The sequence below is a fragment of the Drosophila virilis genome, chromosome X (assembly GCF_030788295.1).
Source record: "Drosophila virilis strain 15010-1051.87 chromosome X, Dvir_AGI_RSII-ME, whole genome shotgun sequence".
Lineage (NCBI taxonomy): Eukaryota > Metazoa > Arthropoda > Insecta > Diptera > Drosophilidae > Drosophila > Drosophila virilis.
In genome coordinates this window covers 12,606,148-12,623,860 of record NC_091543.1, presented here as the reverse complement: position 1 = coordinate 12,623,860, position 17,713 = coordinate 12,606,148, and the positions used below count along the sequence as shown (strand labels likewise).

Sequence of the window (17,713 nt, the reverse complement as noted above, 5' to 3'; positions counted from 1 at the left end):
CTAGATTCTCGAACCGGAACTAACTGCAGGCAGTATCGAACCAGCAATTCATTCATATTGCATTTTTTTGTCGTTTTGCTAGCTGCACATCATCTAGGGTATATTGTAGTCGGCTTAAGCACACGCTTGTTGGCCCGTTCGTTACTGGCATTAGGCCAGCCGCAAGGAGCTGGCAAAGCCACAGCCGCAGTCAGAGCCAATGCTAAAAACTGTAATCGGGGGTAGGGTCTAGGGCTATTAGGGCCCCCAGAATTGGTTAACTCAAATCGATTACCGTGTGGCATTTGCTCATTATGCGCATTTCAGGCGAACCGTGCGATTGGCTTTAGCCTGTTTCTGAGCTCTTTTTAATGGCCTCAATGGCCTGACTGTCACGAGTCCCTTGGCCCGCACACCTTTCAATTAAAATTTGATGCTGACTGCTGCTCGATGCCACGCCCCCGCCTGCTGGTCTTGGCCCATTGTTCAATCAAATTAATGCCTGACTAACTAACTGTCTGATAAGCTGCTTGCCTGTCTTTCTGTCGATCTGTCTGTCTGTCTGTCTGTCTGTCTGTCGGCCTGACTTGGCTGTGTGCCTAATGGCCGCTGCGTTTGTCAGCAATTGGCACATAAAACAAATTTCATTGCCTACTTTTTGGGGCAGCCGTACTTGAGGCATAAGTTATGGACGCCGTGCCGCTAGCTAGACGCCAAACAACTTAAGTGCAATGTCGCAGTTAAAATACACACACACGACACACACACTCATACACACACCCACCTAAACAAACGCACACACACACACACACAAACGTTAAATCTATAAAATGCTGCTCGCAAATCTTGTTGCCCTCTCCTATTCAATTGCTCAGAGCTCAGCTCTGCAACCAGCTTTGTGGAAGACAATGCACAGATTCAGCTTTGTGGCAGCCACATCTAATGAGCCGTTTATGCAATTTAAAAGCTTTCGCTGGCTGATTGATTGCACCCAGGTGGCAACACGGCCGTAACCAAGCGACAGCTGTGCTTCTTTTCCCAGCACTAAATCACTTGAGCAGCAGCCAATTTAATTCAATTCACTTCTTTTTTTTATTGTAATTTCCGGCTTATTTATTTATTTTGTTTGCCTATTTTATGCCCAATATATTAATGTGCGTTATTGTCAACTTTTCGCCCTGGCGAAGCTGATTCAAAGCGTTTTTAAGTCGAATCAAGATTTCTAATTATTTTTAATACATAACCCAAACATAAGTTGTTCAAAAAGGATTTGTTTGGAATTACAAAATTTCAAGGTAGACCCAAAGCAAAGCATGAATAAGTTTGGCACCCATCGATAGAAATAACCCGAATCCCATATCTAATATATACAATTATTTTGCAATAATATTATCGAGAAGTTGCACAAAGTTGCGAAAGTATGTAGGCGATACAAAGACGATAAAAACGCGATACACCAACTGAGAATAAACAATTTAAGCTTTCGGGCACAAGCCAGAATTTAATATTTATAAATAATATGTTTAAGGGCAGATGTGTTTCACATTTTCAAATGTGTGTTTCCTTTTTATTTTCATTTTGGTTGCGTACCAAAATGCATAAAAAACATCGCATTTGGTGCTGCAATAATTTTTTAGCGGCTTTAACGAATGACATTGACGTAGCCAGAGCTGAACGAAATGATATAATTCATGGTTGCGCCGCAACAATGCCGGCCCAATAACAATTTCAATTTATTTGCGCTAATAAACGAGTCGAGATTATGGCAAATTAATATCGCGTATACGCCATGTATGCCAATGAATTTTGTGTATTTGGCGCAGAGTGTTTGTAAAGTAATAAAATTAACACATATGCGCATAAATATAAACATCTACGCAGCCGGCAAATGCGTTTCTATTGAGTACGTACACACACACACAAACACACACACACACACACACACACACACACACACACGCACGCACACACACGCGGCCCATACTCACACACTTTGAGCTACAATGTGTCGCCGTTTTGATTTATGCCTTGCAGAATTGCTGACAGCCATGTGTTGCGGCTTTAATGAGTATGTGCGTGTGTGCGTGTGTGCGGGTGTGCGTATGACCAACTCCGTCTGCCCGAGCCAACATCCATGCACAGCCCTTGCTCTCACCCGCAGGTCTGTTAACATAATGTAATTATGACTGTGTCAGCGACAATCCAGTTATTGGCATTGCACTCTCGACACTGCCGCGCCTGCCGGCACCGCAGTCGGGCCCACAAATTTGTTTACCCTTCACCTGTTTTGGCTGCTTATTATAAATTGATTAGAATTAATTTGCATTGCTTCGCACCGCTCGCAGCCCAATTGTCTGGGGTCAATTAGGAGCGTTGCGAATTGCAAATCATTCAATTGACTCTTTTTATTATTCATATATGCATATTCTATGCCCGGAGAGCTGTTTCTACCGAATCGTATGCTCCACACGCATTTGGCGGAAAACGGGTGGAATTTTGTGTATTGGGCCCCTTTTGGGGCTTCCCTCTCATTGCTATAAACCCAACTTTATATTGTATTAAAGTTTCGCATGTGAATTCAAATCAAATTATTGTATGTTATTCCCCGCACTGAGTGGAAAATTAATCGTCCGATTAACTTGCGACATATTTGAAACGTTCCGGCCAGTTCTTTTAACGTATAAAAGCGATACTTTAAGCTTGACACAATAGTTGGTAAGTGACTGCACAGCTCTTCTTTTAAGAACTATTTCAGAATTCACTTAAAGCATTTCTCAGCCATTTCGTTTGATTCACCTCTTTGGGTGAAAATGGGCATCCGATTTTGCTTATTGTTTTCAATGAAGTCAAGTAAAGAAGAAGGAGGAGGATAATAAGTAATTTCGTATCCGATTTTTAACGAATTCGCTATATTGAGTGGAAAATGAATGGAAATCCGAGTTGGGTCGTGCACAGCCGTATTTATTTGTTTGCTGTTATTTACATTTTGCTTGGGACGCCCCATGTTTCCGCTTAACATTCATTGACGCACATCTTAAAGCGCATTAGCGTTATGCATGAATGCACACTGAGCACCTAACACAGACAAAAACACACAGTCACACCCACACACACACACACATACACACACATACACACACACACACACATAGACAGGCATACAGACACCAGCTGTCTTACCTGTAGGTGTGGCCAGAGTTTGAAGCATCCTTGAGGCCTTGCAAGTGGCATGTGGCTACGGCCTGTTGCTGCTCTTGTTATTTCTGTTCCATTGCAATTTCGTACGTCCATTGTGCAATTAGCTTAAGCATAGACACGCACCAACGCTTCGAACACAGCTTAGACACGCACCAGCGCTTAAAGTGAAATCTTTTGGGTAAGTCCAGTCAGGCTTGACCTATGCCCAGAGCTCGGGCTTAGCGTGTTTCTGTGTAGAATTAAATAAATATGAAATATATTTCTTTTGCCTGCGCTTCAACAGCTTATTGGGGCATCGGAAATTTGTTTTGGTGCCTTTTTATACCCTGAACCTATAAAAAATTGGTGTAAGGGTATATTGTATATGTGCAACAAGCAGAAGGAAGCATCTCCGACCCCATAAAGTATATATATTCTTGACCAGCATCAATAGCCGAGTCGATCTAGCCATGTCCGTCTGTCTGTCCGTCCGTATGTATGCACGCTAGGATCTTAGAACATATAAGAGCTAATAGAGTTGAAATTTTAGATGTAGGTGCCTGCGCAAATCGAGTTTGTTATCGATAATCGATAACTTACTCAGTTTCCACGCATTCGATAAAAATCGATATCAATATCCTGTTTTTTGGGCAATTTTGGTAAATAATAAGAGCTAGAGCCACCAAACTTGACATATGGCTTCTAAAATAGAATATATATATGCATTTGATGTTGGAAGAAGAGGGTTCAGGGTATCCCCTAGTCGGCAGCTCCCGACTAGAACCTCTTACTAGTTTTTTTTATAGTTAAGGTGAAAACTTACCTGCTGGAGTCCCTATCCTGCGGCCAGTTTGTCCTTCCTGCTCAACTCGCGCAAACATTCTGTTTTGATCTATGAATGTCAATCGAACCAAACTTCGTTTAAGTCAGCTTCCAGTTCTGTTTTAAATATTGTAGGGGAAACTTTATATACCCTGCAATGTTTTTTATTATTTTAGTGTTATTTTCTTTGATTTGTCAAAACGTTTATATTCTATTTCTTTTCCCACACTTATTAGCTACGACTCTCTCTGGCATATTTGAAATAATCGTTTCTTAAAAGTATACTCTCATTTCTTTTTGCTTAACTTAAACTTGTTCGAAGTCTCTTTCGACAAAGCCAATCATTTGAAATTCCTTAAAACTACGTTTTTTTCTAAGTTCCTTTCTCGCACTCACTCAATCTCTCTCACTCTCACTCTCTCTCCCCCTTGTCGTTGATGCCCCACTTGATCGACTGCAAATATGGCTCGTGTCTGGGCGCATACTTATTTGCCAGACTGTCGCTTTGCCATTTAATATTAAACAACTTGATTAAACATTTTGTTGCTGGCCAATTGTTTATGATACGATTGCCGCAAAATGGATGACAGCTGCAGCTGCCAACATTCGCCAGTTCCATTACCCCTCCACATATTCCACATTCGCCCCAACGCACATTCTCATCGCATTCTCCTCTGGACCCTGCCCCAGTTCCAGACATCGGAACTGACCTATGACAGCCGTCACGTTTTGTTGTATGTAATATGTAATATTATTATTACACAATTTGTATGCGTTGGCGTTTGTTGTTGTAATTTCTGTTATTGTTGTTGTTGCTGTTGTTGCTGTTGTAGTTGTTGTTGCTGTTGTTGCTGTTGTTGTTGGCTGAGTGGCAACTATAATTTGCCACACGTGCCGCCAAAAATCTATGGCCGGTCACCCATTCGAATCGCTTGACCCCAACTGTTTGCTATTGTTGTTGTTGTTGTTGTTGTTTCCATTGTTGTTCGCATTGTTGTTGTTGTTTTTGCTGTTGTTGCCCCTTGTTATGTGTGCAAAATCGCGGCAGTTTATTTTATTTTATTGCAATTGACATTCGCACTCATTTTTATAGCCTGAACGTTGCGTGGGTGTCTATTATGTGTCTGTGTGTGTGTGTGTGTGTGTGTGCCGGGGCGTATATGGTGTCAAATATAAAACAAATAACGCCAACAGCAAACAACACGCCAGCGACGGCAGCAACAATCGCAGATAAGTCAACATTTTGCTGATGCGAACGATTTTGCAGGACCCGCGGACAAGGACAGCGCCTACGCCATATTCTAGAGCAAACACACACACTGCACACACAGTACTCACGCACACACACTGCACACACACGCACACACACACACACCCAGACAAGCGCATAACGAAGCACTCAACACTTTATGCGCCGCTGGCCCCGCCCAGCTTGACAAGCTGCGCTCAGTTTTTAATGTCTTTGCTGTTGAACAAGGACAACAACAACTAGTAAGAGTGTCGAAAGTAACCGACTAGCATATACCCTGAAACTAGCGCTAGCTGTCGTTACAAACATGAAGAGAGCTCACTCTCGTGCTGTGCTGCTTCTTCTCGCAGTCACACATTCTTGAATGGGTCGATATTTATCGATATTGCAAAAGATGGTAATCTCCTTCTGCTGCATTTGTAACTGCCAAGATCGGGTAGCTTGCACAGACGGAATGACAGAATGACGAACACGGAGACATTCTCGTCATCGCGAATGAAGCTTCTTTCTTGCTGTTTGCAACAAACACTTGCACCAGAGCATGCAACACTTTGTGCCCGTTTTCGATGGGTTCAGGGTATCAGAGCGAGTAGCCGGCTCGATATGTGTCGCACTTACATATGCAAGCAAGGAATTATCCCAGCCCGTCTTCCAACCCCCCCGCTACTCGTTTGTCTTTGGCTTGCCTTCAACCGGACTCCCTGCAGTTTTTCATCTACAGCCCAGCAGCTGCTGCTTTAGCTTACTGCAGGCCATCAATCTTTTGTGCTCAAAGCGGGGCTGTAGGTCTCTGCGAAGCCTGTTGGCGGCACGGCAATGGGTAGGAACGGGCGCTGCCTGGAGTGGGACGGGTAGGTGGTGGGGGTGTCCCTGTAAATGCCAGTTATGTGCACACTACCAATTTTTGCCAATCAAGAGCAGCCGCTTTCAATATAGTTGTATATCAATGCTTTATAATGCCATCACATCCACAAAAGTTAAGTCTGCAACAGCAGCAACAGCAACAACAACAAATACAACAACAGCAACAACCGTAACAACAACAACAACAACAACAACAACAATTCGCATGCCTTTAGCTTTTGAAGCATTTTGCCTTTGCCAGCGTTGCCAGCGCCTTTCGAGTGGCCACTCTGTCACATGGTTGCCACCCCCCGCTTCCATTCCTACCACGCCACTCTTAACCTCCTGCATGCTGACAAATTGTTCAGAAAACTGCAAAGCGCAGCTGAAAACTATTCGTTAAGCGTCTCTGTGAGTGTGCGTGTGTGTGTGTGTGTGTGTGTGCGCTTCGGCATAAAAAAGTGCGCAAAATTTGCTGGCAAGAAAAGTGTTATACAAACAAATTTACTCATTTCATATGCGCGTACTAGCTCGATTGTTGTGTAAACATAAGTATGCTGTTATACACTTATTGAAGCACTGTTCTACTTGGCATATTTTTTGCAACTGTTATACATATCATGATTGTTGTACCTACTGTTACACTCAGCAAAACCGTTAGGCAATGGTTGACGCGGTGCTTCAACTAAGCGTTGTTCGCATCTGTTCTACTAAGAATATTTTTTGCAACTGTTATACAGATCATAATTGTTGTATCTACTGTTATATAATGACCACTGTTATACTGTTTTGCAGCTGTAAAAGTGAAAAGTATTGTAAAAACTGTTATACTCGATCAGAATACTAAAGAGAAATTACCTATAAACTGTTATACTGACACTTAATGTTAGATTCGTGGTTACATGCTTAACTGTTATACTGATCCGTTGATACGTGCTTACCGCTTGTGTAGTTAACAAGAGCTGTTTATATATATGAAAACTGTTATACATTTTAGTGGCTAACAAATGTCGTCATTCCTATTGTTATACTGCATGCTGTTGTAGCTCCAAAACTGATATACCAGTCGAGACATGGTCAAATTAGTGTAGCCACTAGACAAACTGTTTTACGATGATTTTAACGACTTGATGGCCCCTTTCTCCTGCGCTCTCTCTTCCTTACGATCCCCCCTCTCTCTCTCTCTCTCTCACTCCCTGCTTCTTCAGCTATCTATCAGCTTGCTGCTGTTGATTTTCGCGCTGTTTCGGGTTTGTTTGTCGAACATGTTTGGACATCCAGTGTTCGCCGCTCTTCCTCTTGCCGCTGGCTTTTTATGCATGTTTTGACATGTTTATGCGAAGCTGACGTCACTTCGCAATGTCACAAGCGCATTCAACGTTTTACGAGCCCGGCTGCCACGCCCCAACTGGGCACTGAGTGATTGCTGCTGCGGCCATTTGGCAATTTCTTGCTTGCCCGCGCGCGCTCGCGTGTGTGTGTGTGTGTGTGTGTGTGTGTTGGGCTTTTATTTTCACAAGCAGCGCATTTGCTTGCCACTTAAATGGCCGCTGTTGGCGGCGACAGCGGCGGCGGCGTCGCCGCGTCTCGATAACAATTTGAATAGGCCATTTAATTTTTAATTAATTCCTCAAGCGTTGGGCATTTGGCGAGCTATAAAACCATTTGTTGTTGTTATTGTTGTTGTTGGAAGGCGTTTAATGACATGTTCGCTGTCGCCTTTTGTAGCTGCATACACATAATTATGATGATTAAATATGTATGTATGTAATTTGAATGGCATTTACATATTACGCTCGTTGTCTCTCTCCCTCTCTCTGTCTGTCTGTCTGTCGGTCTGTCTGTCTTGTCATCTCGCTCGCTTTGGCTGCCTGCGCATTGTTTGCATTGAACGCCTGTCTATTTATAAGGATGCGGCTCGTGATTGTGTCGCAATTTCATTACTCAAAGCTGCTGACACAAACACACACACACACACACACACACACACACACACAGAGATACACGCACACACGCGCGCGCATTAATTAAAACGTTTAAAGTCCAGCAGGAGACAGCGCTAGAGCGAGACAGCGAATTGCTTCCATTGTGACCTCGTTCCCCAGCTGAAACTGCTAGCAACGCCCACATGCTTTGGCCCTGGCGCTGCACTCCTGCCAACAACCGCCCCCTCCCCCCTTACCATCGCATTTATGAGCATTGTTTGGTTTTATATTTGAGCCATTTTTGTGACTCTCTTAATAGCTTTCTCTGAAAATTAATTTCTTAGCTATTAGAGAAGCTTGTGCTGCCGGCAGCCAGGGCAGGCGCCGCAGCAGCAGCCCCCGCCTCAGCCCCAATTCCGGATACTTCTCTCCTTCTCTCTCTCTCACTCTCTCTCTCCACTCTGTGAGTGTGTATTTCGTAATTACTTTAAGCCCGAAAATTACCGTATTAAAATATTTTGTTGGTTGGAGTTGCCCCTCACTCGCCCTACCCCCTACCCCACCCACCCGGTAACCCTTGCTGCCCACCACTGGATAGGGTAAACAGGCAGCCTTTGAAGCTGGAGGTCATGCCAGCGGGGCCGGACATTGCCCGTTGCCTGCTTTGCATTCTTGTTGTCGTTGCTGTGCGTCGTAATCAATGGCCACTAATCAAATGAAACGAATTGCGTAGCTGCATGGGAACTATGCTCCCCGAAACAGACCTCCAACCTCCTCCAGCTATTCCGCTAGCGCCCTTTGCTGGGCAGCTCGCGCAAAATTGGGCAATCCTCTGGCTAAAACGGAACCGGTGGCCACTTTGCCATGAACCGGAAACTCAAAGTCCCAACGAACAGGAGTCCCACTCTCTGTTTTCCGCTTTCCGCTTTTCACTTTGATGGCAGCGAAATAGGAACCGAACGAAAAGTCACTCAGCCGAAAGCGACAACAACGGCCAGAAAATATCGCGAGAATTCTCGTGCCAATTAAGAAACTTATTAAATTAAGTCAAATCAAGGGGCCAGCTAGAGATGAGTCGAAATTCTGAAAGTATACCCAAATCCAGGGTATTTCACATTTTGATAAACTTTCCATATGCATATGCGTATATAGCATTTCCCAAAGATCGGACCGCATTTGCCATTGTGTGGTGGGAGGATGCGGAGGGGAGGAATGCGTGCACCGAAAGAGGCTGGAATAATTGTGATGATAGGTCGGGGCTTTGGTTCAACTCCGACTGGATTTTTTTTAATGTTTTTAAAAATTGTATTAAATTGCATATGCAATCTATGCGGGCGGGGGGCATCCATGAGTCAGCTGTGCAAAAGGCGAACGTTTTGGCAAGTCAAATTCGTCTTTTAATATTCTGCTTTAATCTGCATGTCATGCGGCTTAGACAACTTTCAGATGGCAGAGCTGTCTGTGGACGGGGTCCAGCCCCCCCGGCTAGGCAGCCAGCAGCTCCTGCCACAGCCCATTAACAGGCCAAGCACATGGCACATGGCAAAACAACAACAACAACAACAACAACATGAAGCAGAAAAACCATATTTCAAATAGTTTAACTGGGGAAAACTTGAAAATTGCTAAACATAATTGGCAGTTTTTGCCGGGCCTGCGGGTCGTCAGGGTCCAAATAGAAATCTTTATGAGTTTATAGGTCCGAGTATTGCATGTGTTCACTGCAGACATGGACGCCAGATGGGCGGCAAGGCGGGTGAAGGCATCATACTCAACCGGAGGCCGACATGGGCCCGCCGTTAGTTAGTTAGTTATAACCACATACAATTTTATGCAGACCATATTGTAAATGTTATAATTTTCACTAACAATTTTTGCCCAGCGCTCGCTGCGGGTGCAAATTCATGAGCTACAACCTAACGACCGGGAGGGGGTAGTGTGTGTTCCGGGAAAGCGTGTTCCTGACCATGGGGCAGCCTGGGCAGCAAAACTCGTTGGTTTCTTTTTTTTTTTTTTTTTTTCTGGCTTGATACAGCTTGACGGAGTATGTTGCCAGTTGGGAAGGTGGCAAGGTGAAGGGAGGTTGGCGCTTGGATGATGATAATTTTTAGCAACTTTTTCATAGCGGACCATCGTCCAGCTCATCCGTTCAGCTCGTTTTCCCACCCGCTACTGCTCTAGCCATCTTCTCCTCCCTCTCTCTTTCGCGCACTCTCTCTCTCTCTGGGTTTCGCTCTGTTACATGTGCACTTAAACGTGCTTCGGGTTTTAAAGTATTATTGCATTAAGGCTACAAAGGCATTCGCTAAGGATATGCACAAATGTATGTGTGTTCTTGTTTTTGAGAATACCCTGTAAATGCAGATGTGCAGTGAAAAAACAGCCAGCTGATGACATTTTATAACTCAATAATAGACTTTGTTTTAGAGTCTATAAACACTATAAAGTACCTCTTGGTTTTAGCCTCCACCTACTTTGCTTTCGCCGCGAGGTTGTCTCTGTCGAAGCTTTAACTTGTTGTGAATTGTAAGCGTCAAGCAACGTTTTACTCTCTGCTCATACAATAGCTGTCGCTGTGCTGGCCTTTTATTTTTAAGTAATAAAATTTAATACATGGCTACATAGTCGCTTTACACACACACACACTCGCACACACACACACACACACACACTCACACGGACGTACACATGCACACATTTATATGTATACGCACATTTTACTCAATTATAAAAGTTTCCACATTAAAAGTTCATTGCTGAGGCAGGCGAAGCGTGAGACGGCGCCGCTGATGGTCCAAGAATCTTTTGGGTAGGGCTCACCATGTTGGGTTAGGTCGTGCCCTGCGGCTGTAACGACTACATGGATGCCCCCCTGCTCGCGCGCCCCCTTCTGCACTAATGCAGGGCGATAACATCAAAGACACAGTCAAAGCAAAACGTCTGGCCATATAAGTTGTTTTTTCCTCTCTCTCTCTCTCTCTCTCTCTCTCTTTCTCTCTCTCTCTTTCTTTTGTGGCCGACACAGGAAAAATTAAAAATGTTGTAGCCGGTAATACAGCAGTAGCAGTAGCAGTAACAGCAGCAGTAGCTGTAACACCAGCAGTCAAATTACTCTATTGAGGTGGTAGTTGCCGCTCCTCCCCTCCCCTCCCCGCCCCTCTTGCCACTGTGCTAATCCAATGGTAATGTTATGTTATGTTCAGGAATATGCTATAAAGTTTCTAGCAAAAAAAAATAATAAAATAAAATAAAATAAAATACAAACCATCTGAGTGCCACTTCATGTGTTATGAAAGTAGTTAAAATATAATGTAAACCAAGCAAGAGGGGCGCTCTTGTCGGGAGTTACCGACTAGGGGATACCCTGAACCCTCTTCTTGTGTGTTTCTTAACCGATCTTGATGAAATTTTCAACAACAGATCTTTTTGTGCATACGGACAGACTGACATACGGGCAGCAGGGCAGACGGACGGAAGGACAGACGGACTTGGCTAGATCGAATTGGCTATTGATGCTGATCAATAATATATATACATTATGAGTTATTTAATATTTAAACATTTGTACAAATTCAGTACAATACCCATTTTACCCATAGACTCACACCAAATTCTTACATTACAGGCTACGGCGGCATTTCGCCCCGCACCCAGTGGGGCCGCGTAGCCGCCCTTGTCTACGCCCTGTTCGGCATACCCATCGTGCTGCTGTATCTGTCCGCGATGGGCGAGGCACTGTCCGCCGGCATGCGTTGCCTGTTTCGGCGTCAACGTGCCAAGGGCAGCGTTGCCAGCGGCAGCGGCCCCACAGCCGGGCCTAGCGGCAGTCGCAAATCGGACAAGGCCAAGGGACAGCAATACGGTCATTCGGCGGCCAAGCTCCACCAATACGGTCTCCCACCCTCGGTATATCAGCAGCAGCAGCAGCAGCAACAACAACAGCAGCAACAACAGCAGCAACAACAACAACAACAACAGCAGCAGCAGCAGGGCAGAAAGTCAGCTTCAGATGGCAGCGGACGCAGTTCCCCAAGTGTGCCCATCTCGATCTGTGTGTGTGTCCTTGTCTGCTATGTGACCAGCGGTGCGATACTGTTCCATAAGCTGCAGAACTGGAGCGTTCTGGAGTCCCTATACTTCTGCTTCACTTCGCTGGGCACCATCGGCTTTGGTGAGCTGGCACCCAGCGGCACCTTGACCTTGTACACGGCCTCGGCCTATATATTGGTGGGCATGGCCGTGGTGGCCATGTGCTTCAGCCTGATCCAGACGGAGATTGTTATGTGGCTGCGCCGTTTCAGCGTTCAGGATCATGTAACGCCCAAGGCCGAGGAGCTGGCTCTCGTCTCAGTGGCTGTAACGCCCAAGCCCTCCTGACAACGACCCAGCGCTGAACTAATGGGCGCTGGAGCTGCCACGGCTGGCGGCCAGGCGGCCAACAATCTGGGCCAGCATCAGACCATGTTCTTTGGACCGGCGCACACATTGACCCAGTACAGCTCGCTGCCACGTCGCAGTCACATGCATGGACTCGGAGGTATGGGCGCTGGCAATGGCGGGGGCGGGGCCGGCAGCGGAATGGGCGCCTCATCATCGGCCTTTCAACGGAACACGCCCATAAGACGCTCCACAGGCATACCGGAGCACCACATGGAGTACTTTGTGCCGCGCAGCATTAGCGAATTTAATCTATCCGGCGTTGGCGACTTGGCGCTGCCCCCGCCGCGCCGCTTCTCGCCGAACAACATGACCGGCATGGGTCTGCCCATGGGCGTTGGCGTTAACATGGGCCTCAACATGGGCATGGGCATGGGCATGGGAATGGGCATGCCGCACGGCCTACAGCTGGGACCGCCGCAGACGCTGCTCTGTGCCGCTGCCGCAGGCGGCGCCACGACATCAGCAGCACCCCCACCGCCGCCGCCCGCTCAGCTGCAAATAATGACACTGAAGCCGCGCAGCGAAAAAATGGTCACTTTCGAGGATGAGTCGAAGTCTGCCGCTGCCGCCGCTGCTGCAGCGACAGCCACACACTGTCCGCACGGTGTGCCAACCACGCCGCGCAAATCAAGCGGCGGCGCCACCACAGCCGACTTGTTCATGTGACCAACCAGCTGACAAGCGGCCGGCACAGATGACGCCGAGCTGAACGCAGCGCTGCGACTACGCGACAGCATCGAGAACGAGCTCTGCCCCAAGCAGGCGCCGGGCGAGGTAATCCGCGTCTAAGTCTGCCTGCCCGCCCACACAGTTGTGTTTTGGTCGACTAACTGGCTCACACACTCACACTGTAAGTATATGCACACCAAGAGGGCGTGGCAGCAATCGGCAGCCACTGCGTGCTAATTAGCTGAGCAGGTGGGCTACGACAACAGCGCGCTTTGAGGGTGTTATGCAAATGATGTAAGTTAAGCAAATATTTATAAAATATGCGTGTAAACAGCAAACACTAAAAGTAAAAATAAAATACCATAAATAAAATATTGAGTGTGCTCTAGTCGGCTGTGATCGACTAGATGGATACCCTGTACCCGAACGATACCGAGATGTTGTGAAAAAAACTCAAATTTCCTTTCATGCACACATATACCAACAGACAGGTACATAGCACACACATACACACGCACACACACACATAGAGCTGTTTCTTCCCTCCGTAACACAAAAGATTATAGTAAAATGCATTCTTGGATAACTCAGCTGTTCATAGTCCGATCATTATGAAATTTTCAGCGCATAAAGCGCTAACTAGGAAAGCTTAGATTCTTGCAAATCTGGAGAAAATCGAAAAAACTTATCTAAAAATATACATATTCGAAATCGGTAACAATAAACGAAACACCAAATCAGATAAATTTCGATATATGCATAGAAAACTAAAAACTGAAAATCGATATTTATCGATTTCGTGAAAACAGTGCGAATTCCGCATTCAAATTTCCAGTCTTTAGCTTGAATAGTGTCTGTGTTTGAGGCGGTTCTTGATGCTGATCATGAATAGATATCCTTGATGAGTTCGAAGAAGCGTGCTTACGCCTGTTGCATGCATTATACCCATTTTATTCCATATTCAAAGGGTGCAGGGTATAAGTATATATACAGAAAAAAACTAAAAATAACATTTAATGCCTGTTGTAAATACACTTATGTAGAAGATAACTATACCAAAAACAAAAGAAACACATAAAACATATATTGAAATCTGAATGGCGAAAGCAAAAGCATAAACAAAAATCAAATTAAAATCCAAAATGCAGAATGCATAAATAAGTCAGACAACTACAAAAAAAAAAAAAAAAAAAAAAAAAAAAAAAGTTAGTGAAAACAGAAATTAATTAATGTGTGCAACATACCACTTAAACGATGAATAATAAATAACTGCACAATCCGAAAATGCGCAGGCAATGGGATTGTGCAAGGAAGGGCGGGGTTGGTGGCAAAATGACAAACTGTATGCAATCCGCGAAAAGGACAAAGTTTAGTTAAGCGATTTGTTGGTTAGTTAGTTTGTTTTGTTATGTTTAGTTAAGTTTTACTAGTTGTTCTTAATTTTTTGTTGTTGTTTTTCTTGCGCTTTGTTCAATCCATGCGGCTTGGGCCTTTGGCCTTTGTTGCAGCATAACAGTATGACAGTTTAACTGTTATACACACATTGCCAGTGATTTGAATGCGACATTTTTTAATGGCAAAACATATTTACATATTGTGAAAGTAGTGTATAACAGTTTGAGCAGCTGTTATAAAAGTTTCGTCTGTATAACAGTTTTGATTAATTAAGCATATTACAGTCGGAAGTCGGCCGGACGAACGAACAGCAAGTTGGACATTCCACAAATTCAATATTCTTTTACCCTAGTATAACAGTTTTTGTACTACTTTGGGGGCGGGTACGAGCGTTAAACAATAGCACGAACTGGCAAGCGGTTAAAAGTTATTGACATTTCTTTTTTGTTCTTGTTTTCAAATTAGGCAAACGATTGCTGATGCTAATTCCGAACTAAGCCCATTACGAATTGGGAAAAAACAGCAAAAGTGCCATCAATTACCTTTCGACATGCGCATAAAATTAGCTAAAATGCTCTGAATAACATTCTATTTTTGCCTTCCATACACGCTAACAATGTGAAAGCGGCTATATCGGGCTACTCTGCAGAGCTAGGCTATATCTTGACAACTCTTAAGGCCTGATCCAAAAATTATGCGATTCGGGGAAAAAAAAACAATAATTTGTAGCCCATTTCAAAAATTTTTTGGGCAGTGCGGACGAGTACAAAGCAGTTAGGTGCATCCGTTTGTAATATGCTTACCTGGCTCTTTTTGCTGTGCTTGACAGTTTCGGGATTTTTGTTGTTGTTGTTGTTGTTGCTTAATTTTCATCTATTTTTCATTGATATTATTGTTGTATTAATGCTGCACAGCAATTAGGTTTAAATGCTTTTTAAATGCATTTTGATTGTACACAATTGAACGGCTTCAAATGTCAGTTTCATCTTTGGCGGTGGGGGCAGAGGGACCACTGACAACCGAGTGGGACACTTGATTTTTGTATTTTAATTGAAAATAAATTACATTTTTAGTACTCAAGCGCAGTTCATTTGTGTGCGTGTCTGTGTGTCCACGTGGGTGTGTTAATTTTTTGCCATATTCAATTTGTGGCTTTAAATTAAAATAATCGAATAGATGCAAAAAGGGTTACGAGATGAAACATCCCAAAAAAAAAAAAAAAAAAATACCAAAACGACGCTTTAAATTTATGGGTTGTGGCACAAATGAACAACAAATGAAAAAGTAAAAACAAAAAAATGAAAAAAATTCAAAAATATATGTATAAAAAAAGGTATTATAGAGTGCCAAAAAAAAAGAGATTAACCTAAAAACAAGAATGAAAAACGCATGGTTGCATTTATTTTGTAATATTGCAATTGTGTCATACTGTCATACTGTCATACTCATTTAACGAAACAAAGCAAACCAAATATTTAGCATAAGTTCATGTAATTACAATTAAGCCCCACTTCAAAACACACTCTCTAATACTATATCAACAAGTGAAAACAAAAAAAAAACAAAAAACAACAAAAAAAATTACCAAATAAAATATACAAAGTTAAATAAATATAAATACAAAGAAATAGAGTAAAGTAAACCTCTAATCTAGTGAAAACAAAAAGTAAAATCAAACTAATTAATTGAGATACGAATTATTTTTTTTTTTTTCGTGTCGATTTCTAGCTTTGTAAGTTCAACTCTAGCCGTTAGGTCAGCGGGAGCAGCAGCAGCAGCAGCGGCAACTAAATATAGTATATGTACTTAATTTTAGTCAACCCATACGAGTAAATGTTAATTAACACACCAACATACACACATACACATACACATACACATCTATATAATAACAGACTATATAATACGGATCGCGATATGCTCGACATATACGCATCGATATGTATTTATATTTGAATATGAATGTATGTTTTTTTTTTCTGTGTGTATTACAAAAATAAAAACTAATTGAATGCAAAGCAACAAAAATATCGCAGTTCGCATAGATATAAATATATATATAGCATTAATATATATGTATATGTATAGGGGGATATATATATATATATATATACATACATATACTATATACATATATATATATATACAAATAAATACATCATGAAAATTTAGTCAAACATCTGAAATTGAAATTGTGTTTCATTTCCAATTGTCTTGCTTGTGGCTTTTGGAATCAATTAGATATATTTCTATTTTTTCAGCCGAAATAAATTGAATTGAATAACGTTTGAGCGGGATTTTATTAATGGAGTAGTATCTGAAAGCGAAGCTATCTGGGCAGAAACTTCAATTTGGCAATGAAAAACTGCGTATTTGCTCAGTACCAAATGAAACAAATGTATTTGTGAATACGAAGCACTCGATGATTTCAAATGCGGCTTGAAACTTCTATAACTTCGAAAATGAAATGAAAGAGAGCGCGAGACTTGAATTGTGCAAGGACCAAAGCTTTTCAATAGTCAGCCAAGATCAAGTAAGCAGCAATTCGAGATCATTCGATCATTGCTCAGAAACAAATAAAACAAATGCAAATCTGTAAGCATGTGCAAGCAAATTGAAAGAAGACACGAGATTAAAATTTTATGAAACGATAAGAAGCGTCTTTATTCTCATTTGTCTCGAATACCGATACGCTTTACTCACACAAGTCTAGCAAGTATTTCGAGCTTAACAAATATCCTTCGCAAGCTCAAAACATTTCTTGCACTCATTTGTCAGTGGCTCTGTCGCAACAAGTGAGGCAAGTATTTGCTGGGCAATGAATGCATTTGCCACGAATCGAATGCTGATAAGCAAATTAGCATCTCGGCCCTTTAGAGACACATTAAATACGCATGGACGGCTATCAATATAAATTTGATTATGTTATAATTCAATGCATAAAGCAGTCTGCTCCTGATATATTCGTATCAATCAGCATAAAACCAATTGCCGCTTTAATTGCCAATCGCAAATGAAGGCATAAAAAGATATAAAGATATATATATATATATATATATATATATATATATATATATATATATAAATAAATATCCATATTAATCTGAAAGCATACAAATTAACCCTCTACGTTATGTTTATATTTATATATATATACATATATTCTTGTTTCACTTGCCCTTTGCATTTTTATCTTATCATTTATTTGTGAATA

The 17,713-nt window shown here is 42.8% G+C and overlaps 1 protein-coding gene and 1 long non-coding RNA gene across 3 annotated transcripts in view; one reads left to right on the top strand and one right to left on the bottom strand.

Moving 5' to 3' along the window:
- The window catches only part of LOC6633242 (uncharacterized), a 100,645-nt gene extending 84,086 nt beyond the window's left edge, over positions 1 to 16,559 (top strand). Inside the window, 1 exon segment of the mRNA XM_032440179.2 lies at positions 11,621 to 16,559. Coding sequence (XP_032296070.1) covers positions 11,621 to 13,101 — 1,481 coding nt within the window. The 3' untranslated portion in view covers positions 13,102 to 16,559.
- The window catches only part of LOC116652179 (uncharacterized), a 169,027-nt gene that overhangs the window by 67,403 nt on the left and 83,911 nt on the right, over positions 1 to 17,713 (bottom strand). Inside the window, exons 4-5 of one of the 2 annotated variants that reach the window (XR_011416728.1) lie at positions 3,980 to 4,130; positions 3,160 to 3,406 (exon numbers count right to left, since the gene is read on the bottom strand). This is a non-coding gene — a long non-coding RNA (uncharacterized lncRNA). The remainder of the gene's footprint in view (positions 1 to 3,159; positions 3,407 to 3,979; positions 4,131 to 17,713) is intronic. The other variant, XR_004305178.2, reaches the window with a different exon arrangement.